Source organism: Columba livia, chromosome 3, assembly GCF_036013475.1.
Source record: "Columba livia isolate bColLiv1 breed racing homer chromosome 3, bColLiv1.pat.W.v2, whole genome shotgun sequence".
NCBI classification, from domain to species: Eukaryota; Metazoa; Chordata; class Aves; order Columbiformes; family Columbidae; genus Columba; species Columba livia.
The window spans coordinates 70,451,073-70,477,476 of NC_088604.1; the positions used below are offsets into that span (position 1 = coordinate 70,451,073).

The 26,404-nt window shown below is 45.2% G+C and overlaps 1 protein-coding gene, 1 long non-coding RNA gene and 1 other non-coding gene across 7 annotated transcripts; 1 reads left to right on the forward strand and 2 right to left on the reverse strand.

The window, feature by feature from the left end:
- Positions 1-369: 369 nt before the first annotated feature.
- LOC102090589 (uncharacterized) lies at positions 370-3,342 on the forward strand. Of its 2 annotated transcripts, none has more exons than XR_010471438.1 (4): positions 370-864; positions 1,470-1,641; positions 1,936-2,067; positions 2,295-3,342. It is a non-coding gene; the product is annotated as an uncharacterized LOC102090589 (long non-coding RNA). The 2 variants fall into 2 exon arrangements; XR_002420402.2 differs by having other exon boundaries at positions 374-898.
- Positions 3,343-6,200: 2,858 nt separating this feature from the next.
- Positions 6,201-6,283, reverse strand: TRNAL-UAA (transfer RNA leucine (anticodon UAA)). The gene has a single exon. It is a non-coding gene; the product is annotated as a tRNA-Leu (tRNA).
- Positions 6,284-9,841: 3,558 nt separating this feature from the next.
- STX11 (syntaxin 11) lies at positions 9,842-25,855 on the reverse strand. Of its 4 annotated transcripts, none has more exons than XM_065057535.1 (4): positions 25,692-25,855; positions 15,740-15,932; positions 13,471-13,554; positions 9,842-13,055 (listed from the first exon to the last, which is right to left on the reverse strand). In XM_065057535.1, the coding sequence occupies exon 4, from the start codon at positions 13,048-13,050 to the stop codon at positions 12,184-12,186; it is 867 nt and encodes a 288-aa protein (XP_064913607.1). In that variant the 5' UTR covers positions 13,051-13,055; positions 13,471-13,554; positions 15,740-15,932; positions 25,692-25,855; the 3' UTR covers positions 9,842-12,183. The 4 variants fall into 4 exon arrangements, with proteins under 4 accessions (XP_064913607.1, XP_064913605.1, XP_021150567.1 ...); XM_065057533.1 differs by lacking the exon at positions 13,471-13,554 and adding an exon at positions 16,988-23,278 and having other exon boundaries at positions 25,692-25,779; XM_021294892.2 differs by lacking the exon at positions 13,471-13,554.
- Positions 25,856-26,404: the final 549 nt, after the last annotated feature.

Sequence of the window (26,404 nt, forward strand, 5' to 3'; positions counted from 1 at the left end):
AGGAGACCCACCTCAGCAGCCCACACAGCGCCTCCACCAACAGCCCTTTCTTTCCTCACAGCCACCTGCAAGCAGGCTCCCTCCACACAGACTCCCCGCACCCTGACACCCTCACCCACCAGCACGGGCCTCAGCCGAGGTCACCCCGCACCTGCTCCCTCACCCGCCCACAGCCTAGCCCGGCCCGGCCGTTACCGCGGCAACACCGCCCGCACTTTCCCCGCCCCCTGAACCCACTGGCCAACCCACAGGGAACGGACTGTGCCGCCGGCCAGTCTGGGGGCGGCAGGCGGGCACATGGCGCACGAACCAGCCAATCCGCCGCCGGGGCCATGCGGAGCGGGGCGGGGCGGGGCCGGGCCCGGGCTCGGGCGGGGCTCCCGCCTGGCTCGCGGCTGCTGCTGGGGCTCCGTTGGGCGGGGGCGGTGGTCGTGGCCGTGGCCGTGGCCGTGGCCGTGGCCGTGGCCGTGGCCGCCCCGGGAGCTCCTGAGCGCCGGGAGCCAAGTCAGGGGGTCTCTGGGCACTGTGGGGCTCCGGAGTACAGGCGGGATCCCGTCCTCAGGAATAAACACCTGGGAGAAGCTAAGAATTGTCCCCCTCGGAGCTGCAGGAGGAGAGAGAAGCCCTGAGAAGCTGCGGGAAACACAACCCGGTTCTGTTTTCCTTCTGATAGAGGAATTGTCAGAGAAACCGTTGATCTTCACAGAGCGGTTTCCTGAGATGATGGCAAAGACCGCGTTCTCGGGTAGCTGAGAGGGTCTCTTGCCTGGCTGCCAGCCACTGTGAATAACACGTCGCGACTCCCGTCATGTCTGTGTGGATCAGCGGGGAACAGCTGCCCTGGGACAAGGTGCAGAGCAGGAGGTGACATCACTTTGTCGTGGTGGCTTTGCTCTGGGTATCAAGCCTTTGCTATCTATTGATGAGAAAACAAAAAAGCACATGTTTGTCAGACTGGATAGAGTAATGCCATTGGAATTTGTCAGTCTGCAGGGGGCCTTGACAGAGAAGTTGAGAGACTGGTCATGCTATTTCCACTTTTTTTTTTTCCTAAAAGCAGAATTGTCATATAAAAGCAGAATTGTCATAGTAAAATTATTGGCAGGCCATGACTCCCTCCTGCTCAGGGAGCTCCAGAGAGCGTTTGACTTTCTGACATACGCTTGTAAATTGTACTTCTTGTAACACACACTGGTGCTGCTGCTCCTGCAGCACTTAAACAACTGGTGAAAATTGTCCTCATTTCAGCAGCTGATAGTCAGCCCCTCTCTTTGGGGCAAGACATCTAGCTGATGGAGAAAAGCAAAAGGCTCCTTTTCTCTTCTCCCACAACCACTCGTGGCAGTATGTGAGGCTTGTACACAATTCAGCTCACTGTTTTAAGCCTTTGTAAGTTATTCTTGATGCGCTAAATATTAGCTCATAGTTCAGGGACCAGTAACACAAGTTTTTTTGCTCTTTGTCTCAAGCTCTGCTACGTTGTGCCATCATCCAGTGCAAGATGTGCTCAGTTTCCTCACCTGCAAGATAAAGTTCATTATTACATAAAGCTGAAAGACTTAAGGGATCAGCTGAAAGGTATCGCACCAAACACAGAGGTGCAGGAGGTGGAGTAAACATTTGACTTGCAACTTGCACAAGGTAGAGTGGTTATTTTTTCAGTCCTTTATTAAAATGCGGTGTCACGTACAACACAGTGAACTGTTTCCTAAGCAAAAAGAAATCAAGAATTTAAAGGGAGAGAAGAGACGTGCTATCTTCTCTAAGTTACGTGGCACAGAGTTACAGGTTCCACTCTCTTTTTAGTATAGTCTTAATCCTCTAAGGGGAGCAAAATTATCTTTAAAATGTGTGGCTGTTTTTTTTCAAGTGTTCTCTGGTAAAAGCACTCTTGATTTTGTTCTGAATATTAACACTTGAGGTCTTCTCTTTCAGCAGAGGATTCTAAAAAGATGGCTGTCAAAGAAGAAAAATATGATCCGGGTTACGAAGCAGCGTACGGAGGAGCTTCCTGTGACCGTGCGCCATATGAAAGTGAACAGTGCCATTTCTCTTCAAATGGAATTGGTAAAGTTCAGTGCTTGGGACGTTCAGCCTGTAAACCGTTACTGCTGGTTGAAAAATAGAGGAAAGCTGGAAACTGCAAATATCTTTTTTTTTTTTTTTTTTTAATTGTTTAGGGGTTGTTTTGGGAGGCTAGGGGGCTTTTTGCTGGGGGTGTCACCTGTATTTTTAGTGTTAGTGGTATCGGTTGCATTTTTTTTAACTGTATTTAGTGTTGTTTGTTTTGGCAGCAATCAATCCACAGTGCTGTGAAGGGTCATCCTTCGGTGAAGTTCCTAATGGACAATGGATGACCCAGTCCTTTGAGGACCAGATTCCAGAGTTCGGTGCTGGTTTGACACAGGAAGAAGTGGGAAGTGGCGCCTAAGAGCTGTTTCTTCTCAGCCATTCATACGTGCTTCAGTGACTGAGAAAGAACTGAGATTCCATGCTTGTGCCTGACCATCTTCTTTCCCTCTTCTATCAGGAGGAAAGAGATGAAGTAAAAGCAAAACGCTGATCAAAACGCGAACATTTTGGTGATCTTATGACAGGTGCTTCACATACTTGAAAAATAGATACAAACAGTATCTCCGCAATGTGCACTGGCCAGAGATTCCTGTACCGGTGTGTTTTATCCTTTCCTCACAGCCAGTGACAGTTGTCAAGCACTGGGTGTAGCCAGTTAGTGTAGATTCTAATCCTGCTGTCACAGCTGTCACTGAGATCATGCACTGTTGACCTGGTGTGAGGCAGGCATGATGTTTACAGTTTTCTTCCCAAATTATGTGGCTTAATTCTGAGCGTCTTAAATCAAGAAAGCATGCATTATGGTTCCCATTGTGTTTATTAGCGTCAGCCTAAAGCTGTTCAGTATATTGTCCAAAAGGTATAGGATTTGTCTTGTCTATTATTTATAGTGTACTGTATCGTGTATTGCTGTTTACATGGATGTTTTCCTGCAGGTGCTCAAAGTATCTCACATCAGGGATTTGTTACAATTCCATCTTATTTTTCAGCAAAACTCGACGGATGTAATAAGTACTGCTAAGTATGTAGCGCAGTAGGATATAACTACTGTAAGACTATCCTGTTTGATTGGAAGGGAAAGGTCTCTTTAACAGTCATCTACCAGGTTCTCTAGGTATCAAATACAGCAAAGTGTACAATGACCGTTTCACTAAATAGTGCAATCTATGTGTTCTCCCTCAGAACTGGTGCTTTTTTCATGACGGTAATAGAAAAGTTCTTAACCTGTCCTAAATCTATCCATGTTTCACAATAAAATCAGGAACTGTACTGCAGTGTCCTAGAATGTGCTTTTGCCTCTTACTAGTGTGGGTCTAAACACACAGTGGGACATGTAACACACAGAAACTCTGCCAAAATACTCTGCAGAAAATACTTTGCAAGAGCTGGTTCAGTCCTGAGATTTTTACTCTACAGGAATAAATGAAGTTGCTCCTGGTTGGCCAAACTGTGTTGGCTGTAATGGTTCGCATTTGGATGAACAAACCTGTGTTCGAGTCTAGTGGTAATGGTTGAAAATGCATGGCCCAACACTGCACTTACTTTTGTACCAACTGCCTAGCAGTTGGAAGCTGGGCAAGATCTCCTGCACTGAGGTCTGTCTGCTGAGGCACTGGAATCTCTCCACTGAGGCTCACGGCTTGGAAAAGAAGAGCCTGGAAGAGAGTTTCCAAGTGCTGGCGAGTGCTGGAGTGGTGATCAGCTTGAGAATGGGAGGAGACTTTGGAAAGAAGAGATGGCAAGGGGGCATCTGTGGATGGAATAGAAGAAGAGAGGGAAGAACACGATCTGGCCTAAGGCCTTGAACTGTATCAGCGTTCCTGCCTGGGATGACATTTCTCATTAAATCCCCTGACTATAGCCTGTGATCAAGTGCTGTTGCTCCTTCTTCCAGTGTGATTGCTGTGATGTGGTCCAGAATCTTAGAAGTTCTTTTGGGGGGGACTTTCTTGACCTTCTCATGTGCTCAGTATTGATGGGAACATGATGGTACCTGGGGCTAAAGGGAGGAAGCAGGTGAAAGGGTGCAGAGTGTCCCACGTTGGAGTGCAGTTGTCATCTTTTCACAAGAGGCTGAAAAGAACCAATCCCTTTGGTATCTTCCAGAAAAGCCTGGGCTGGCTTGCCCTGTGGTCCTGCCCTATAGCCCTAGCCTTTGGTTCCACCCCTTTCCCCATACCCTGTACCCGCTGTGGCCCCAAGCCTGCGGCAAAGCCCGGCCCTGTGGCCCTGCCCCTGCCGCCAAGCTCCGTCCTGTGGCCACGGCCAGTGCCGCTGCTACTGCCCTGCGGCTCTGCGCCTCCCACACCCCCTGCCCTGTGACCACGCCCCCGCCGCGCTGAGGCTCCGCCCCTGGGCTCCCTGGATTTGGCCTCTGAGCTGCGCGGGATGGCATGGCACGGCGTCTTCTTGAACACTGTCAGGCTTGCGGCCGTGACTCCCCCTGGGGAGCCTGTTCCAGTGCTCCACCACCCTCTGGGTGAAGAACCTTTGCCTCATATCCAATCTCCATGAGGGGTCTCGGAGGAGACCCACCCCAGCAGCCCACACACCCCCTTCCCTGGCCCTCCACACACCGCCTCCCCACACAGCGCCTCCACCAACAGCCCTTTCTTTCCTCACAGCCACCTGCAAGCAGGCTCCCTCCACACAGACTCCCCGCACCCTGACACACTCACCCACCAGCACGGGCCTCAGCCGAGGTCACCCCACACCTGCTCCCTCACTCGCTGCCAGCCCCAGTCCAGCTGTTACCGTGGCTAAGAACAACTATATTTACCTGTGTTAGAATTAGACCAGGATGCTCTGGCAAAAACTAATATTTTAAAATGTGTCAATCTCCACTTGATTTGTACTTCCCGCACTTTCAATATACTAGAACACGATACTACCCTTTCAAAACAAACAAAGGAACAACAAAACCATGCTATAGCAAATGAAACACTGGAACATCTACAACAACTGCTACCTTTGTCCTGCTAAATAAAACCAAGCCCTGAAGTTAGTCTGAAAATCCTGCTTGCTCATTTCACTTAACTTTTAGCTGAACACCTGGCACAGTTCAGGGCATGGCCAGCACTAGGGACCATTCCCCAGAAGCAGGGTCACCTTCCCTCCACCCTCCAGGGTTGGGCAGGGACACCTCGGCAGCCTTGACACCACAGACGTCCTTCACGCCCTCATCCCATACACTAACACACACGGTACTTACCCTTTCACGTTCTAAAAGTGCTGTAAGAGGTTGTCATGCGCCCTTCAAAGTATTCCAAGGGCACGGAACCAGAAAAATAAACTACACAAATTACCTAAATCACGCTTTAGAGAGACAAAATCACCACCTGGGGTGGATGAAGCTGGAGGGGTAACCTCCTGCAATGTGCCACAGGCCCCCACAGTGATGGTCCCAACGCCTCCTACCAAACGGGGTGGATGTGCCTTCAGACAATAATTTGGGATGTGATTTTAGGCTCCGTTAGACCGGGTACAGTTCCCTTGTCCGGCACTTCTGTGGAGAAATGGCGTGAACCACAGTAACGAAAAACGGAAGGCGGCACCGTGTCCCACTGACACCCACTGCCACGGGCACGGGCCTCCCCTCGGCTGTGCTTCCCCAGGCTCCGGCCCGGCCCCCGGGCCTTCACTGAACGGCAGGGCCGGAGGGCCGTGCCCAGCGCCCCGGGGGCGGCTGTCACCCCCTGCCCGCGGCCCTGCTGCCCTGCCAGCGCCGAGCTTGTCACCCCCTCTGTGACACCCGCAGCGCCCACCGAGGCCCAGGCCCGACAGGCCTGAAAGAGACATGCTTTTATAAGATTTTATTTTATATACGTGTATCTATTTAAATGGCCTGCAAAATTAAGTTGTGAAATTAACTTTGCGCCGAAGTTACGGTGTTTAAAGCAGAGCCGGCCCGGCGGGCGAACAGGCCCGCTCCAGCCTGAGCCGCGTCACGCCGCCCTCGCTGGCTGCTGCCGACACAGCGCCCAGCTCCCGCAGAGCTGCGCGGCTGCCCCGCAGGTCGGGGTGCCGCTCCCCGCCCCTTGCTGCCTCCCGCCGGCTTCGGATCGCTGCGGTGTCGCCGGTCTTGCCCTCCACGAGGATATTTTGGGGCTCCGGAAAAAAAAGTGACTTACCAGGAGTGGGGTTCGAACCCACGCGGACATACGTCCATTGGATCTTAAGTCCAACGCCTTAACCACTCGGCCATCCTGGTGCAGATACAGGCACGGCTCCCAGACGCTCCTACATATAAGGCCAAGCTCCCACCTGGCCCCCGCGACCCCCGGGCCGGCACAGGGCGCCCCCCCCGCCCGCCCCGCCGCGCTGTAACCTCCCGCCTTTATTCCCTGCGCGAGAGAGCGCGAAGTGCACAGCGCGGCGCGCACGGGCGGCCTCTCTTGGCGGCAGCGGGAGGCGGCGGGCAGAGCCGGGAGCGGCCCAGCGGGAACCCTGCCCCGGCCTGCCGCCCGCGCCCCTCGCCCTCCCCGGGCCGGGCGGCGGCCCAGCCCCACCGCCTTGCTGCCGGCGGGCGCCAGGGCCGGAGCGGAAGCGGGGGGGGAGGGCGGGGGAGGTGCGCGGGCCCGCCCCTGAGAGGGGAGCGCGGGCGGCGGTGGGGGCGAGGCGCCCGGCCGGCTCGGGGACGCGGGGTGGGAGGCCTGTCCCCTGCAGCCCCCGGTCATTGAGTGCGGGTTCGAGGCCGCGGTGAAGCGAGGCGGGCGGGGAGGGCCGCGGTGCCGGCCGCGGCACCGGCTGTAGGGAAGTTGTGCCGGTGAGACTCGGGCCGTCAAAAAGTGAAACAACTCTGCGCTTTTTTCCCCAAGTCCCCGCTACCCCCCGGCGCAAAGGCGATGCTGCGTGCTGAAATATCAGCTGACAGCCGCTCTTGGGGAAACCCGTGTTACATACTGACATTTTACTTATTCCTCTCCAAGTGTTTCCTGGAACATACGCAGAGAAGGCACAACAAACCCAACACAGCCAAAATCTATGTTTAATTAGAAGAAATATATTGCAGAGCAAAGATTTATTGCCAATCGGCACTGCGGTCTACGGAAGCGCCTATTGCAGTCCCCCCATTAGCGTCTGCACTGCCATCTCCCGCTTCTTCCCCCATCAGAGGGGAACGGGGCGGCACCCCAGCACCAGCCTTGCCCCCCTCCCTGCGCCCTGGCTCCCACTCTTGCTGCCTTTGCTGTCCATTTGCCAGAAGAGAAAATGGACATCCTGCACCTTGCCACCCAAACTTGGCCACCTTTGAGCCTGCAACCAAGGGGTGAGAGACAAACGTTTGGTGGGGCACAGGCCGGGAGTGCTGGACTGAGTCAGCCTCCAGCAAACAGAGGAGGCAGGCAGAGCCCACCTGCGTCCCTGTCAGCAGGAGGAGATAGCCTGTGTGGCTGTTAGGGACCCTGGCTGTAGGTGCCCCTCTGTAAGGGGTCTGGGCTTCAAACTGGCACGTGGCGCCCAGCCTCTTCAGTTGTTAGCACTCAGAGAACCCGCAGTACACTAGACATGCTTGTGAAGGAAAATACTTCTCACACACAATAAAAGCAGATTGTTAACTTTTGATATACACAAAGAACAGATGTGAAACTTATATGGTCTTTTTCCTTTATTTTATTTACATGCTGTAGCCCATGAATAAGAGCACAGCTCTTTGAAACTTACCACGCTGTATCATTTGCTTGAAATGGGCATCGTACCATAGCTAACATTGCTCCCTGTTCAGCAGGGTTGTGCTTTCAGCAGAGGGGTTGAGTGGCAAAATGCCATGAGGTGGTTATCTCCTTCTCTATTCACATTTAACATCATTTCTGAGAAACAGAGTAAAATGCTGCCTTTCCATGTTAAGACTTTGCACCCCAGTAGTGAATGCACTGTAAGGTGTGACGGTGAAACTATCTTCCAGGAACTGTTCTGGCTTCAGCTCAACTATTACGAAGACACCGTATATAATATACTAGAAATGTGGAAGAAGACAGATCTGCTGCTGCCTTCCTACGTATTACAGAAACAAGTACCCTGGCTTCGTGTGAAAATCACATTGCTTTGGAAATGAACTGTAATCACCACAAACAGCAGCTAATAAGTGATAGTGTTTCCTGCACTCATCATATCTGTGATACTTTTCTAGAGGCAGAAAAACAACCACGTGTAGCTCTTTCTTAAAACCATTCCAAATATCCCCTGGTTCAGAATTTTAGAGAGCTTGTTTGTTTGTTTGTTTTTCAAGAAATTATAAAATACAATGTGGGCCCTGCATTCAAAACATTCTTGATGTAGATTGGCCTCCTTAGGTTAGAGAAGCAGCAGTTTGGCTTAGCTACTCAGTTCATCCTCAGGTTTTCTCCTCTTAAAAAAATATCTGGGTCTTAAACTAAGAGCTGTACTTTTATGTCGAGAAGTTTTTCCCAAGACTCGTGCCAGAGAGTTACCTGCTTAATTGTCCAAGTGTGTCCATAGTCTGGGTCTCTTGCATTGAGGTAGTAATTGTTCCACTGCCATTTCTCCAAAATTAAACCCAAGTTTCAAAAAACCCAACAACAACAAAAATCCCATAAGATGAAATGGAGACTCACACATATATAAAAAATTTCAGCAATATATACTAAGCATTATATTTTGTAACAGGGGACTTTTTGGTGGTTTATATTTATGCAATGCTCTTTTACATTTAAGTATCAAGGTATGCCTGGTTGTCACTTCTCCTTTCTCCACCTGAGAAAGAGCTGAGATTCATAGTTGTTTGGTTTTTTGTTTTGTTTTTGTTTTTTGAAGCTTCTGCTGCTTTAAGTAGGAGACAAAACCAAAGTAACTCTAACAGCTAGAGCAGTCCCTCTCACATTTTAACTACTTCCTCCTCAAACCCAGCTACTGGGTTTGCCACATCACAGAAAGGGAAAAAAACCCCCGACCAACAGAATATACCATGTGCATCTCCATAGGAGTCCTGTTGTCTTTCAGAATGAAAAGGCAGCCTTCCTTCATGAGCATCAAGATGTCCATTCTGCGGCTTCTGTTATTAGTGTGCTAACATATCGTCAAGCTACTTTTATCACCTTCTTCCACTCATCCTGTGTGGCATGAGTCTTTGCAGCTATAGTGTCATCAGGTTTTTTCAAAAGTCTGTGACTAGGCAAGTTCACAGGATGGCAAAATTTGAGTTCTTACACAGCTAAACGATAGAAAACCCCCCACAGTATTAAGCAATGAACACATGTTTGCAAGGAAGAGAATGATCTCTTCAGTTACAGGAAGTAATTTTTAAGTGACTCTAATTCACAGTGTGACTTAAAAAGGGTTTTAAAGGGTCTTAAGCTGGCGTTTCAATAATTCTGTTTCTTCTTTGCAGCAACAGCCTTTAGTCAAGAGAGAAGGTCTATGTTTACTTTTACTTCATGCTTTCACTCTCTTTCCCTGTGCCTCAAATCAGACCTAAGATATGACTATAAGGTTTGTGTATCTACTAGTGATATCAAGAAGATTTATCAGAACTGCCAGAATAAGTTTGATTTTTGTCTTGAAGTAGAGAATCATTTTAGAATGTATGAAACTCATTTTTCATGGTTTTTATAGGAAAAATTATAGTAAGTCTATCTCAATATGCAACACTTTTGATTTACTGGGTGAAGAAATATGAGGAGGACTTTTTTTTAGGCTTTGTTTAATCTCCTTTCACCAATTGACGGTTTAGCCCAGCACCTTTTAAACTAGACTTTGACAATGCAAGAAGCTATTCAGAGCTGCTAATTCAATGTACAACACTCTGCACTTTCAGTTTTTCTTATCAAATCTTTTATTCCATTTGTAGACAGACATATGTGCAAAAAATAATCCAACCAAAAAAAATATGTACACATTTTTATCAAAAGCATTGGTGAGTGCTAAGAATATGCAGACAAAATGAAATATGTATTTTATTATTCATTGATTTATGCCCACATGTTGGCCCTCAGAGGTCTAGGGTATTTCTCTATAAATGCACAGTTCCATTGGCTTGAATGGCAGTACCTACTGAATAAATGACTTTGTTTTGTTTAGTCACACCAAAGTATTCATGGTGCCAGCTCAACGCCCTCCTCCTGTTTCAAGTTTGAACATTGGGTTGTTGCAGAGGTCCCTAGGCAAGCATAATACTGACAGCATCAAGACATCACTGAATATCAAAATATCTTCTACTTTAGAAGATCAGTACTCCTCACTCTTCCACGCTGTCACAGACGTGCTTCAGTGTAAGAGACACTCAGTTTCTGAGACGAGTTCTCCATTTAGCTTCTGTTTGTGTGGGAAAAACCTGTCTGGCCAAGAAGCATGTCCCACTAGGATATGAAAGCTTGGAAGTTGAATTTATTTTGGTGGTTTTTTATGACAATGTAAATCAGGGGTGTCGAACTCATTTTCACCGGGGACCACATCAACCTTGTGGTTGCCTTCAAAGGGCTAAATGTAATTTTAGGACTGTGAGGCTGATGTGGCCCCCGGTGAAAATGAGCTTGACATCCCTGATATAAATAGTAAGAAATGTACAGGTGTTTTTTCACATACAAAATTAGTGTGCAAAAGGCTAGAAGGGAAATGTCTCGCTGTGATTGATTCGGGAAGATGGCTATGCACATCTCCCGAGAAACACTCCCACATGCAAAATATTTGAAATGCTTAAATATATTTATTAAAATAGGTACAAATAGGATCAGCTTTTTAAAAAAAAAGTCACTGATGTCTGAAAAAGTCCTGCATTAATTCAAAGGATAGCAATAGATCACAGTGTATCAGGAAGCCACTTAGAAATATCATAGATGGAAAACCTTCAGAAGCAGGAGCTGTAATTGCTCCCCAGACCTTATCAATACATGCTTCACTGACAATGCTCAGAGGTTTCCAGGGCTGCTTCCTCATATTCTAAGCTTACTGCGGGCAGACTCCCCTTCCACAAAAGGAGAGATTATTTTTAAGCTTGAAAAGACCACTGAAATGACATTAAAATGTTGTTTTCTTTCTTTTTCAGGTGTACTGAAGAAATATGTCTGTTTTCTTTCCCAGGGGGATATTTCCTAATAATGGGAGAAAAGCCTTAGTTTTTATACACAGGCAAAATAGAATGTTAATAAATTTAATCCTTCATGTTATTTAAAATAGATATTAAAAATCCATATTAAATCAATGCTTATAAAAAAATAAAAGTCTATTGAGAACTGCTTGTGTGTATGTGCCAGCACAAGACACCCTAAAATGCTTTCTTTACCCCACAATTGTCGTCTTCTTATTGCTGTTTCTGCAGAAGGCTACTCAGTGCATCTTTTCTGGCTGAAGTATTATTTGGCAGAAAAATGTATTAGAAGCATAAAGGCATGGCAGTTTTGAAACTAAAAGTACAGAGAGTAGCTGAAGTTAAAAGTCAGCTGCCTTGGTGTTGCAGAACTTCTACCCACATTGATGAAGTTGTGGGTACTCAAAATGGAGAAAAGCAATCAATCACTTGCACGCAAACAGAGCAAAATGTGCATATTATCATTTAAGGTGCAATTACTTCTGTTAAGATTCGTGACAGATGGAAACCAAGCTGAAATAGAAACTAGTTCTGTGTCCTGCTCCTGCTAACAAGCTCAGTATTTTGTCAAATGAACAGAACAAAAATCTGTGCAAGTATTTGCATCAAGCAGGCTCCAAACGAGTTAAAACTGAAACCTCCAGATTCTGTGGTGTGTTGTGCTACCCCAGGCGGTAAGTCTGCACCACCTGCAGCGTCACTTTGACAAGTAAGAATAAAGTCACTTCTTGAAATTTCTCATCTTCCCTAGGCTGAGTTATCAGCCCGTCATTCATTCCTCTTTCCTGTCTATCTGAAACAAGTATCATTGCAGAGATCCTCTTGCAACTCCAGTTACAGCAACAGAGTACATTTCAATTAGAAATAGATTAAAAATAGCTTTATCAACATTTGTAGGAACTCTCAAATAGAGCAGCCATCAATACATTTAGGAAAAAGGCAATGAATAAAACAATTGCAAAATAGTCCTCCCACTTCTAGGGGCTGTCATTACAGAAAAGTCACTGGAAAGAATGCTCCATTTTGAAGACAATTCAAGTCAGTCTGTGGTTGCTTCAGTGGGATAGTCACCTTCTGATACAGGATATGCAGCAGCAGAGGATTGTTCTCAGGGGGTGTTTTCTTCTGTATTCCAAAGCTTTTTTCACTTGGTCTTTAGCTTCTCCTACATAGTCCTCAACATTTTGCATATTTATCTCAATGACATCGAAGGTGTCCGCCTGCTCCTCCACTAGCAGTGCCACCTGCAGAAAGAGCTCGTGAATTTCCTTAATGCGGCCTTCTAACTTCACCAGCTCCTTATGACGTGTCTCTATTTCATTCAAGGCTGAGCGAGCCCCCTTAACATCTGACAAGAGATTCTCAGAGAAGACGTCCCACTTGCCTTGCTCAATCATCTCCTCTATCTGGTTGCCAGAAACATCCTTGCCCATGATCTCTAGCTGCCTCTGAATTCGAATCTTGCAGTTCTCCCGCTGGTCCATCTCTGCTGCATTGTATTCAAACATCGCTTTCTGGAAGGCGTGCATGAGGTCAACATAGTGGTTCTTTGCTACCCTGGCAATGATAGACATTGCCCCGTATTTTGTTATTGCATCTTCGCTGAAATCTCTCATTATCTGGAGTTTCCTGTGGATGTTTTCTCCACGGGCCTTGATGTCTCTGGCAATACAATTAGTATCTCGTTTGATGCTACTAAGACGGCGCATGGAAGTGAGGAAGCGTCTGTTTTGCTTTCTGAGCCGCTTGACATCCTCTTTTAGGTGGTCATTTTCTGTCCGGATGTTCTGTATGTCTTTATGAAGAATTTCCAAGGCATAATCAGTCTCGTAAAGGAGAACATCCTGGGGTGAATTTTCATCATCTTCACTACCAGAAAAATGTTGGTTGTGTAACCTGGCACATTCCCGCAGCTCGTTCAGCCGGTCTTTCATCCTGCCTGTAAAACAGAGGAACAGGAGGAAAGAAGTTTAAAGTAAATAAAATACTGGTTTACAAGGAACTAATAACTACATCATAGTTATAACTACTCATGGATAACATAATTGCATCAAAGATAACCCAAAATACCAGATTTAAAATTTCTTCATGGTATTTTATATACAGTAATAGATCTCAGGTCCAAAACTCTGGTGCTAGAACACTCTTCTAGAAACTACAAAGCTTAGAAACTAAAAAAGTGCAAGAGAGAAGACAACAAACCCTGAAGACAAATCCAAAAGAATAATATGACAATCTCTACCCCATAAAAAATGCCAGTCTTTCATCTGGAGAGAAAAAAACAAACTCTTGAGCAAATGATAGGAAGTATGTGTGGACGTGTTAATAAATGAACGCTTCCCACAGCTACTCACTAGAGAAATCTCTAGATCTTGACCCTTCATTACATCAACTGCCTCAAATGTCACAGGTCTTCTGTTATTCTAAGCTTGCTTTTCCTGGAAGAAGAGTAGGAAGCCTCTCAGGAACAGAAAGGGTATTTACCAATACAGTTAGGAAAGAAAAGTTTCAAGAAATGGTGTGGAAAGTATCAAGATAGGATTAAAAAAAATTAATAGGAAAGGCAAGTTTAGTGTCTCTAGATGCTATCACAGTGTACCAAGCATCAAACAAAACAACACAGCAATAGTAGCATTTTTTAAGTAAAACCATCCAACCCTTCTGTTTGGTATGATGGTGACGTCAGGATCTGTTTTCTATGTATTTGCCTCAGACGTACTTAACTACAAATTTCATTAAAAAGCCACAGAATGCGTAATCTGTAGAGACCAGTTATGTGGTAACAAAACATAAGTCTTCTTTAAGTATGTTATTTACTTGAAACTCTAGACCTACGTCTTTGCAGAAAGTGAAATCTGAAAGCTTCAGCAAGAGCCCTGCACCAAGTGTGACAGCAAGCAGGAAGCCGAAAATTTCCAGTCACAAAAGCTGTACATCCCATGACCTCATTTAAATTAATAAGAATAAGAACCAAGTTATGCAGCAGCACCAAGAACGACATCTCTAGATCTCTGTGTCTGGAGCATTCATTTTGGGTTTTCCAGATATTAAAGTATCTTCACAGCATTTACAAACATGCTATCCACCGTGAATGACACATCCCTTCATAGGATCATCAGTTATTCCCAGGTTAAGAAGTTGCACGTGTATCTACGCATCATAACAGGCTGAGATGTAGTGTGAATTAAAACTACAAGTTTATAATCCATTTTATGGGATTGTTGGATGTGTATAAGATTTTAGGGAGGAGATGGGAAACATCACATCACAGACACAGCCTCTTGGGCTTGTACAGCTCATTGGGCACATACACTGGTATTGAGAAGTGCCCTGATTAGGATCACATTTACATTGAAGTAAAAAATAAAAGTGAATTTCAACTTCAACTAATTGTTTTACAAGCAATGTAAAGCATGGAAGTCCATTAATATCCTGAGAGAAGAGCTTTCATTCAGGAATCTTCACAGGTATGACAATTGTTTGAATTTAAAATATAAGGCACGTAGATTCAACTGCATCATACCGAGAAAGCTTTAGGTAATTACAGGTTTTCCACCTCCTCCCTCAGCAAAAATGAAATCAAAACTTTCAACTCATGTCACAACATCAAGATGAAAAATTCCCATCTAAAAGAAAAACAAAAAAAAAAAAGTGGTGTAGCTTAAAAGTCAGGTTTAATTTGCTTTAGAACTGCATAGACAAGTCATTTTATGACTTTAAAAAGACAATCCACAGCAGCAAGGTGCCATTTGTGTAAACTAAATTGTGTGCGCAGGACTATGTTGCCTCTGTGTTTACCATGCCTTGAACATGAGGAAAACTAAATTTCATCAGCCTTCCACAGAGAGCAGACTGACAACTGACTCAACAATAATGACATTTATTTTTTTGTGCTTGACAAAGAAAACATAATCAGAAAACCACACTTAGTAAGAGCTCCTGTGTAATAAACTCATAATTTTGTAGGAATAGGTCTACCCTTCCTTCCCCTTCCCCTCAAAAGAGTAACCTGGAATTTGTCTTTCTCACCCACACCTATTGTAAGGTGTTGGATAAAACAGAAATAGGAAGCAATGGAGAAGCAAATACACAATAATTCACAACATTAAAATACTAATGCTGTAATAAGTCCATGTATATACTACTTCTGCAACATCTTTATAAAATTATTGCTAAATTTTTTAATACAACACAAAAGGTTAAAACATCAAGCATTAAAAGAAGAGTAAGGAGCTGTCAAGTGTGGCCTCAGATTGCCCCACAATGTTGCCTACACACAGGAAGATAACGCAATTGAATACTAGCCTCCATCATATCACTTCCACGAAGTCTCTGCCCACAGTCCGTATGTGCTAAACAAAATCGTACAATGTAAAATTTAATATTCATCATTCAGTTCATGGACAGATATCTCATTTACTATGTTACTACTGTTAATTTCCTCAGAGTTTTCTCCTGTGAAATAAGTCCCTGGAAAGCTCCATAAATTCATACGTGTCTTTCGGTGGAGGGCAAATCTAACAGCCCCATCCACAGTTTCAGCCCAGAGTGATTAAGGACAACACTGCCACTCTTAATGAGTTATGATGCCATTTGGGACACATGAAGCACTGTTCTTTGTACCAGATATGTTCCGGAGTCAGCTCCTTCTGACTTTGGTCACTGCTGCAAGCCCTGGGCGCTTTGCCGAGTAAGATCGTGAAGTAACAAGCTGGACGTCAGTGAATGAACACATGGATCGAGGCTGCTTGCGACAAGATCATCTCCAATGATATGCACAATCTCTGTGATCCAGTAGATCCAGTAGAATCCAATTCTAAATGTGAACAGAGACATCAAATTAACAATTGCACTGACAATCTTCAACCTGGGGTTTCCCAGTTTCCGTGTGCTTAACTCTAAAAGCCTACATTATTTGAAACTACCAACCAAACTTACATTCAAGGGAGTCAGCATTAGGATCTTTTAACTCTGCAGAGAACCTGTACCTGTCAGGGTAATGGCTCCATGGCTAAAGGGAGCCCTTTTGTCCTAACAAATGGATGTCCTAACAAAAGCCTTCAGAATCCTGCAAAATCAGGGACTTGCTGATATAGTTTTTCATTCTCCCTGAGTCCTGTCTTTTTGTCTCTGTTTCTGAAGTGCAACACCCAGCCCGCTTCCCACTTCTTCACAGTTGCAAAATGCTCTTCCTTATTTACATAATGGCCAGGACAGAGAACAGGAAGAGAATGACATTCTGCCTGTATTTCAGCATGATATTCATCCACAAACACCACAAATTGCAGAGAACACTATTCAGCTTTATGCCAGAGCATGCTCAATTACTCTGTAGATTAGCATTTGCAATACTTGGCCAAAGAGATCTGTGAGGACCAAGAGAATGTTTAGATTTCAGCTTTCTTGAGCACCTTTTGCTCAAGAAACACAGCAAAATTGTTTGGGGCATTTGCAGACTGCTGCTTTGAGAAACTTACAATCTGGTCAAATTTTAGGAGTTTTACAGAAGGAAAACAACAGACTCAAATGCAGCACCACCACAGAGTTCTTTTCCCATTTCAAATTCCCGTTACAAAGAAAGGGGAACCAGATCTTCCCAAGAGAGGACAATAACTTCCAAGCATTCCTTTGATAGTGTCAGGGGCAGAACTGACACTAAAGAACTGGAACAAATGGACAAACAAGCACAGGAAAGCAGCTGGGAGAGCAATGTGAAAAATTTCAGTCTAACAGATCAGTATTTAGAAAACAGCATTTTTTAGATGCTGTTGTTACTCTGGAAAGTTTGCATCTACTACATGTTGATAGCATTGTTTGTAATTAAACAGCAGTACATTAATACATAGTATATTACTAGTTGTTAGGGATAACCTCAGCACTTGTTCTTTAAAATGAGCAGCAATCTCTCCCTTAATATAGGGCCTGGTGCAGCAGCAGGAGTTGATATCCCTGGCTAGAAAGCAGCTCTGCAGAAAAGGACCTTGGGGTGCTGATGGACATCAAGTGGAATGTGAGTCAGCAATGAGCCCTTGTGGCAAAGGAGGCCAACAGCATCCTGGGCTGGAGTGGTCGAAGTGACTCCTCCCATCTGACACCTGAGAATCCACATCTGGACTGGTGTGTTGGTGCTGGAGCTCCCCAGCACAAAGACAGGGACGCACTGGGGTGAGTCCAGGGGAGGCCAGCAAGACAGTCAGGGGCGCTGGAGCACCTGACATATGAGGAGAAGCTGAGAGAGCTGGAGATGTTTGGTCTGGAAAATAGGAAGCTCAAGGGAGATCTTGTTGCTGTCACCAACTGAGTAATGCAAGGGCAGACCCTTCATGGAGATGTACAGCAACAGCACAAGAGGCAACAGACCCAAGTGAAAACAAGGGAAAAGCTAGTTAGATAGTAGAAGGGGAAGAAAAACAAAAACAAATAAAACAAACAAACAAACAAATCCAAACAAACAAATCCAAACAAACAAATCCAAACAAACAAATCCAAACAAACAAACAGAAACCACAAAAGCTTTCAGAAACACTGGAAAAGGTGCCCAGAGAAGTTTTGGAATCTGCATCCTTGAAGATCTTAATAACTTGACTGGACATGCCTCTTCGCAACCTGATATACCTTTGTTTTGAATGGGGCTGGATTTGATGGCCTCCAAAGGTCCCATCTAAATTGTTCTATTGCTCAGCCTTAGGTCAAAAGTTTGCTGATTTGAACATGAGTGCTGTATACATTCAACTGCTTGCACAGGTTTATTTAAGATACATCTCACACATTAGAATATGAAGACACCAACTACTCTGGAGTAACAGCCCCAAGAGTATAACTACATTAATTCTAAGAGTGTGTGTTTTAATAGTTTAGCTGTCAGATTTTTCTTTTAAAATATTGTATATACTCAAACTGGACCATGTACTTCCATGTTTGCATTATTATTTTTGAGCTAGATAAATCTATCCTTGTAAAAATCAAGTTCTTTCTGCTGTCCATCATGGTGTGTACACCCAAACACATGCTCACGCACAGGAAATGCAGGCCAAGTAATGACTGCAGAGGTTACAACTTTGAAGCCAGACACCCACTAAGTACAGTCAGCTGAGGACATGGTCAGTATTCATCTCTTCATGTTAGCATGCTACTTCTTGGTATGAGTCACCACAATGATTAGGTTTCCCATGATGCATGAGAAAGACTCAAGCTGCCCTGTTGCAGTAAGACTGCAGCCACACACAACTCTGCATGGCATGGGATTTCAGACAGCAAAGGAAATACACTCTGAAAATCAAAAACTGTGAATACACATAAAACCCCTTACTGTTAGCCCCGCATACATACAAACAGGAGTCCTCCATAGCATATTTCAATTGCTGTGCTAATGTTCTACAGCCTGTTATCTACATATAAATAACCTAAGGATGAAAAGTTATTTCTATAGAAACCAACAAGTTGCACACCTGTATTTATTTCAGCTTTAACTTATGTATATCCACATCACTGAAATAAAGCAGCAGGTTCATGACAGCATCTATATTTCATCACCAGCAGCTGGGAAGGAAGCTGGTGTACAGTTTTGCTTTCTACAGCATTTATAAAAGACAGCTGCTAGTTAATACCATCTTGTGGATTACCAAGAGTCTAGTCAGTAATCTCTTCAGCCTTGAGTGGGACCTTAAAAAATGAAGCTTTTACTTCAGCTGAAGTGGCCTATTTGAAGAACAACAGATATTTCAAAACAAGCCAGTTAAAAATAATCTATGTCAGAAGTTCCTCTCTCCCTCAGAAGGTAAAAGTTCTTCTGTACTCCACTACAAACACACATGGCTCATCCTGTCTCTGAGTGACATGTGCTCTTGTTGCATGACACACAATAGATGTGACCCAAGAAACAAGTGGTGAACAATTAGGAAATAACCCGCTCCTAGGCAGAATTACTTCATAGCCAAGTGTGAGCGAGCACATTCCAGTAACTTACCATACTGCTTGGAGAGGATGCAGTATTGATGGAAATCCACTCAGATGGACTGGCTGAGTCAAACACACTCCATTACAAGGAAAATAGTGTGACGCTGTTGCACAACAATGCAAGTCATTAATAGTTAAAAGAAGAGTTAAATGCAGCTGAAGCCTTTTATTTCAGAGCTGGACTCTCAGATTTAATGACCATTTTCTAGTATCTTTCCGTTTTGGAAACAGAAATTGGAAAACAGACTGTTCTCTACAATAGGTCATCCTCTTTCCAAAAGAGCTTCTAATTGACTCATAGCAGAGGGCTAGTCATCTTTGCAGAGAAAATTCCCTGTGTCCTCAACCATGTCCACCTCTGGTGGAACAGCAGGCTTGAATTTCTCAAATCACTCCTCTTTTTTTTGCTTTGCATCTATAAGAGCTCAGGAAACACCAAAAATCATAATCTAATTATTAGGACAGTTTGCCTCACTGAAAGGAAGTTATCTTCTCTGGAGTTTCTTGGATTGGGTAATATTTTAAAATAGACAAAATGTGTTCAGGATTGACAATACATCAGTCAACACAGAACATGAGTTACAAAGCTACAGAAATCCAGCAAGAAGCCACAAATGTATCTGAAGATTATTAGACACTACCTATTGTAGTCAAAGCTTATGTACAGCAGAACACCTCCTTTATGCTTTCAGTCAGCCTAGTGGGAAGTGTGTGCAGTTGCAAATGTCTCAGGGCAGCTTTTTTTCCAAAAGCTTGCATGAAAAGTCAACTTCTCCATTTGCACCAGAACAAGTTATTTATTGCAAGCCGATATATTCAGAGAAGTAGGGATGGCTCAATTCTTATCAGACTATTTCTGCAGTTGTCAGGATCTCCAAGTCTCCAGTGGTTCCTTTCCTACCATGAAGGCTAGGAAAGGCCTGGGAGGGAGATGTGGGGATGAGATGGAAATTAACATTCAAATAGTTTGTTGCCTCTGTCTCAAGTAATGAGGCAGTAAAGCAATAATTATTGGAATACTGATAGCTTTGGAGGTTCTTCTTTGACTTATCCCAGTTTCTTTACCAGTATTCAATCTCTTCAACATAAAGTAACTTCCAATTTTTGTACAACAGCATATTATAAATTCAAGGATCTAGGGTGCATCTCATACTTCCTAGAGGTATTTAATAAGGTTAACCATCTTTGTGTTTTCAACAGACTGGTTATCAGGTTTTCCAGGCATCAGTATTAAAACTAGGAGAAGCTGCTGGCATGCATTAAATGCATCCATAATACGCATCACATTATTCACATATTTATGATGAGACTGACAAAAACATCTGAAGTTTTAACTTGTTACTACACAGTAGCATATGCTAAGTAAACATTATTCTTGCATTGGAGAGGACAGCTTTGTTTTATATAAAGGTGGACTGCTACTATAGGTGGACTGCTGCTATTTGTCTGAATTTTCACTGGAGAGCTGTGGATCACCACTGAAACATTTCCAATCCTGGATAGATGATAAAATGGATTCTCAGTATCTCCTCTTGACATTTTTCTCACAAGTCACACTAATGAGCAGTTGTAACCAGATTTGGTTTTGTTTGGCAGGAGGGGGGCCTGTACCATGGCTGTTGACAAAAAAAAATTTCTCCATTTTCACTACATGGTCCACTGAGAAGTGTTAAGTCTTCATGTACATTATTTGAACCCCCTTCCAAAACTGGGAACTCTTTCCAGTCGTCAGCATGCTTCTGTATACAAATGGAAGTTAAGGACAGGAAAGGCTAATGCACACCCCAAATTTAGCAACTTCATTTTTCTAAAGATGCTAGCAACAGAATATATAGTTAGCAACTGCAGATATTGAAAATCTGATAAATCCTTGGAATCCTTGAGACCTCTGAACTGACTCCAGGCAGTTTTCATAGAATAGTTTGGGTTGGAAGAGACCTTCAAACATCATCTAGTCCACCCCCCCCCCCCCACCAGCAATGAGCAGGGACATCTTCAACTAGATCAGGTTGCTCAGAGCCCCATCCAGCCTGGTCTGGAATGTTTCCAAGGATGGGGCATCCACCACCTTTCTGGGCAACCTGAGCCAGTGTTTTACCACCCTCATTGTAAAAAATTTCTTCCTTACATCTAGCCTGAATCTCCCCTCCTTCAGTTTAAAACCATTACCCCTTGTCCTAGTTTAATGTGCACGGCTTGCTAAAACAGAGCACCATTACAACGAGTAGATGGCATTGTATTTTACCCAAGTGGGGGGAAAACCAAACCCACCATGACTCTCTCTTTAGTGCTTTTCAGCACACACAGTGTGCTGTGGGCTGCCCACCACAGTGTGCCCATCCTTCTTGCCGTGGGCAACACTCAGGTCTTCAAGTAAAATTGGCCTGGATGGAGACAAGGGGAGCGTGAGCTGTACCTCCACCAGCTTGGCAAATAGTTAAGACAGAACCATGCCACTAATATGAACAGTGAACGAGCCATCCATGCATTTCTTGGCAATTACTGCACCTCGGCATCGTTATGAGTCATGGCACAAGGAAACCAAACAACGCACTCACAGGCAGAGCTGTCACTACAGTGCTGTGAGTATATACATGATCTAATTAATCACCTCGGCTTCCCTGAAACACATTGGCTCAGCAAAATTGCTATGTACGTGCCACATTTATATAACTACTATTGCTACCACACAGTGGTATTCATAAGTGATTAAGACATTATGTTGGCATCCAAGTAGAAATATGAGGTTGCATGTGATCATCAGTCAGAAGAAACATGTTCTACAGACATTTTTAAATTAACATTACTTTTTAAAACACACATATATTTAGAGCTTGTAATACAATGTTATAATCTGAGATCAAGTACACTTTACTTTAAAAAAACCCTTTAATGCTAAATACAGAGTATTTTATTGGCATTTGTTCATGTGGGCCAGTACACATAAAGCTCAGTCCTGGATCCTACTGCAAAATCTACACAACTGTAACTGGACCATAATAGTTCAGTCAGGAAATAACCCCCAGAGCCACACATGCATACCCACAGCCTCAGTCCTAGGACATGTCAGGTGCTGGCACACTTTATGGCAACTACTCTACACTACTTAGCAACCCACGGGTGTTTTTAGGCACATTCAAAGTACCAGTGAAGTTTAGACAACATATAGATGGAATTAGGGACACACTTGGCAGTGGTACTTAGAGAATCTGTTCCTGACTTGGCATATCCAAAGTTCAAGCATGCTTTATTCTTGCTTTCAAAAGTAAGTAATTTGTTACTTACAAAATACAGCACAGAGGAAAGACATAGCAGGAAAACGTGAAGCATTCAGTACTTTCATGGCTTTTGTGAATGTGAGTTTGTCAGGAATAATCTTAGCAATTAATGGGTTAACCATCACGGTAGATAAAGCAAAAGCTGCATGCGTGATAAGCCTTCTGAAGGCACACTATGTTACATCATTGCCTCTGTGATAAACTACAGAAATATGGTCTAGATCAGAAGTGCCAAACACTTTGTGTGACAGGCTTGATGAGATATCAAGACACTCAACACAATCAGCAAAAGCTATCAAAACAGATGTAGAAACTGAACTGCATTGCTCCGCCCATGCAGAGCTCCCCTGCTCCCCAAAAGTGGGTTCCCAGGAGCCAGCCCTAGGCAGGAGCAGCACTGCCACTCCCTGGGAATGTTCCTCACCAGACATGGCTCATGTCGGGGCCACATCTTGAAGGGAGCAGCCAGTGCAACCAGAAATGGGTTCTCTGCAAAACTGCATAAAAGTGGTAACCCTGCATTTGTTGCCAAGATTAGTTTATTGGATCAAATTAGCCTTGCCTCAGTAATTTCTGCACTGTGCTTTGTCATCCCTGTACTACAGGGATGACCAAAGGGTCAAAAAAAATTGATAGGCCAAATAAAAGATAATGGAAAGTGTATCTGGTCCAGCATCTTCATACTTGACACAGCAGTTGTCTTCTCACCATCAGAACTGGTTTTGAATGTGCCAACATTATGATGGGTTTCTGTCACACTTGGAGGTTAGCCGTGTTTTCCTTTAGCAACTTGGAGAGTGGAACAAAACATGAGCCTGTACAGTCTCCAGGTGACACTGAACTGGAAGGGAGGGGATGTGAGCATTTGGTGGCCGAGGAGAGGAGAAATGTTGAAAATTTAAGATGATCTTGGCAAGTAAGAGAAGCACTAGCAAAAAGAAAAAGAAATTCAATAGATATGCGCCTGGTAGGGTACATTTAGAATAAATCATTTGCACAGATAGAAACTAGGGAACACCTCGTTTGGTAACAGGAAAGCGTTGGTGGGGTTATAGCAGATTGAAAGTTCACAATATAATGCCATTAAAAAAAAAAAGTCTTATATGAGAGAAGGCATGGGAAGGCCTGGTTTTACTCTGTTTAGTGTAGGTAAGGCCTCTGTCGGAATAGTACATCCTGCACCAGTTATTATACTAGCAAAGTTGGAGCATACTGGGCATTGTCTCCAAACAGCTTAGAAAATACAAGCGTGGAAGAAGAGGAGTTGTAGAAATTACATTATTTTCATGCAGAAGACCAGGGAGAGAGACACAGTGCTCCAATGTATAAATGGAATTTATAAAAAGAGAAATGATCAATTGACACTGGAAACACACAAAGTGATCCATTCAATTCACACATGAGATCCATGTTGAACTTGCTGTATCTAGCTGAAAGTCAGACAATTTCTCTGCAAGAGCACTGTGAGACCCTCTTCCTTAGAGGAGTGAGAGAGGCTACAGAAGCCTTTCTCAGCTCTGGTTTAGGTGCACTGCTACAATGCCCCAAATGGACTATGTAATGTCTTCCCCTGGCCCTGCATTTCCATGATTTGTTCAGTGCCTTTGCTCCCACTCTCTCTGTGTCCCCATCACAGTGTACGTGCTCCCACAGGCAAGCACAGGCTCGCTGCCCGTGCTGGGGTGCAATGTGGCTGACTCTTTTCACCCCACAGATTCTCTTCCCTCTCTTATTATTTCTGCACCAGCAGCAACTACCATTTCTCCTTTTGGAGCAGGTCTTGGTTACTACTATAATATAATGAAAGGCGACAAACATGAAAGCTAACCCCACAGCATCTAAAATCTCCAAGACTGTAATTTAATATGCAGTTGTGTTCCATAGGATTACATTTATCTGCAGTGCCCAGAACATACCGTGATCATGTTATCTCCCATTTTAATGTCTCATGAGATCTTATGTACCATGCTTATTTTCTTCACAAAGATCTCTTATGACAACAGAGGCTAACTTGCAGTTCTAGTCTCAGCTATAACACCGGATTCATTTGCCTTGTGACTTAACATGCAATTTCAGTTTCAGAGCAGTGGTCACACAAGGCAGTCAGTGAAAAATATAAGGTGAGAAAAAGGACATCAGAGGTGTTGGGCATCTAAACCATCCTTTCTTAAGTATAACCTATAGTCTGTTTATCTGTTAGACCTTTGGTCTATTTCAAGTAAAAAAAAATGCTCATCTTGTAGTCTCACCACTTCTATGTAAAAATATTTAAATAGCAAGTAACACTACTGGTAAGAAAACAGCATCCTTCAAATTTTATTCTTGCCTTAAAAAGCCATACATTGCCACTTTGATCCCTGACAACTTATAAAACGGTTCCTAAAATACCATCTAGAGAACAAGAAGTGTGAATGTCCATTTTAGGCCAGTGTTATTCTTCTAGTCATTTCCTTTCCTGGTATCACACAGCCACATACAGTTATCTAAGACATACATGAATACTAATTCTTCTTGGCAGGAAAGGAAATTAATATCGATTAATAGGAAGCAATCAAAGAACACTAACTTTTGCACCTACTCCTAGATCTGGCCATGATGATGTCCAAGAAAGGAGTGAAAGCTATTACAGCTTGCATATAAACCCAGTTTTCTACAAAATCTGCTCTGGTGCTATTAATAACCACATATGAGCCACATATGAACATATTCATAACCACATATGAGCACTATGAATGAAATGTTAATACTCGTTAAGCCAGACAAACAAGGCAGCTACAGACACCCATGAGGACTGGACAAGGAGATCATATTATTAATAGAAAGCAACCCTGCGAAAAACCCAGCCACCCCTTTTGTGGGACCAGAGCTACCCGAAGGCAGCTAAGGCACCTCCGGACCCAAAAGCCCCGTTGCCACCCCCTTCTGTCTCAGGTTTTCTGACTCCCCCTCGCGACTCAAACGGGGCAGTTTCGTTTATTCTTACGCAAAACCGAATTGCAAAGCGCCCCGAAACCCCTGCGGCTCTTCCCGCCTTGCCGGCCGGGCTGGCTGCCGAGCACCGGGCACGCACCGGGACTCCCCGACAGCAGGGGAAGGGACGGGCTGATCGCCACGGCCGGAGCCTAGCACCCGTCCTGGCCCAGAGCTGTCCTGTGTCCCGAAGCAGCTCCGGGCCGGGTCGGCTCCCGGGGTCCCCGGCTGATGCTGAGCGGGGCTCGAGTATAGGGCTGGGCTTCCGCTCCGAGAGCCGACGGCGACGTGCCCGAGGTGAAGGAACGCAGGCCGGCCGGTTCCCTGAGGAAAGCGCCGTCTAGTCCTCCCCCATCGCGGCAGGTACTCACCCCGGGCAGGACAGCCGCGCCCCACTCCGCTCCGCTCCGCTCCGCTCCGGCTGCGCTGCTCCCCGAGATGCCGCTGCCGTCGCAGCGTCCGCGCCGTCGGGGCAAGAGCTGGTGCCCGCGGAGCGTCCCGCCCCCGCCGCTCAGCTCACCCGTCTATTGGCTGCGAAAGGCGGCTGATTTGCATAGCGGCGCCCCGCCCCTGGACGGGTCTCAATGACCGCCATCGAGGGGCGGATGGGGGGGCGGCCACAGGGGCGCTGGGCTGTGTTCTCTTCTTGCGCTTCCTTCGCCTCCTCCGTCCCCTCGGGGCGGCCCTCGGCTCGCAACACAACCTTGCGGGGGGGAAAGTCCACCCCGTGGGTGCTGGCACGCGTGGGTGGGCTGAGGTTACTCGTTTCTTTGCCGCCGTCCCCGTGGACGCCCCTGCTCTTTCTTGCCTTCGCCTCCCCGTCGGGTCGGCACGCGGGGGTTTTCCGAATTCCGCCCCCCGCCGCCTGGCTGTGAGGGGGTGAGGGGCGGTTTGAGGGTGCGGTGAGGCCCGGGACGGACGGGTACCTAAAACCGAGGGGCCGTACGGGCGGCTGAGGAGGGACTCGGGGCCAAGCGGCGCCGTGAGTGGGGCACGGACACGACCCCCGGTGTTTCCCTCACTCCCGTTTGATGCAGCGTGGTCTGTCCCGTCCTGCTGGCTTGAGCCTTGCGTAGTTAAATAG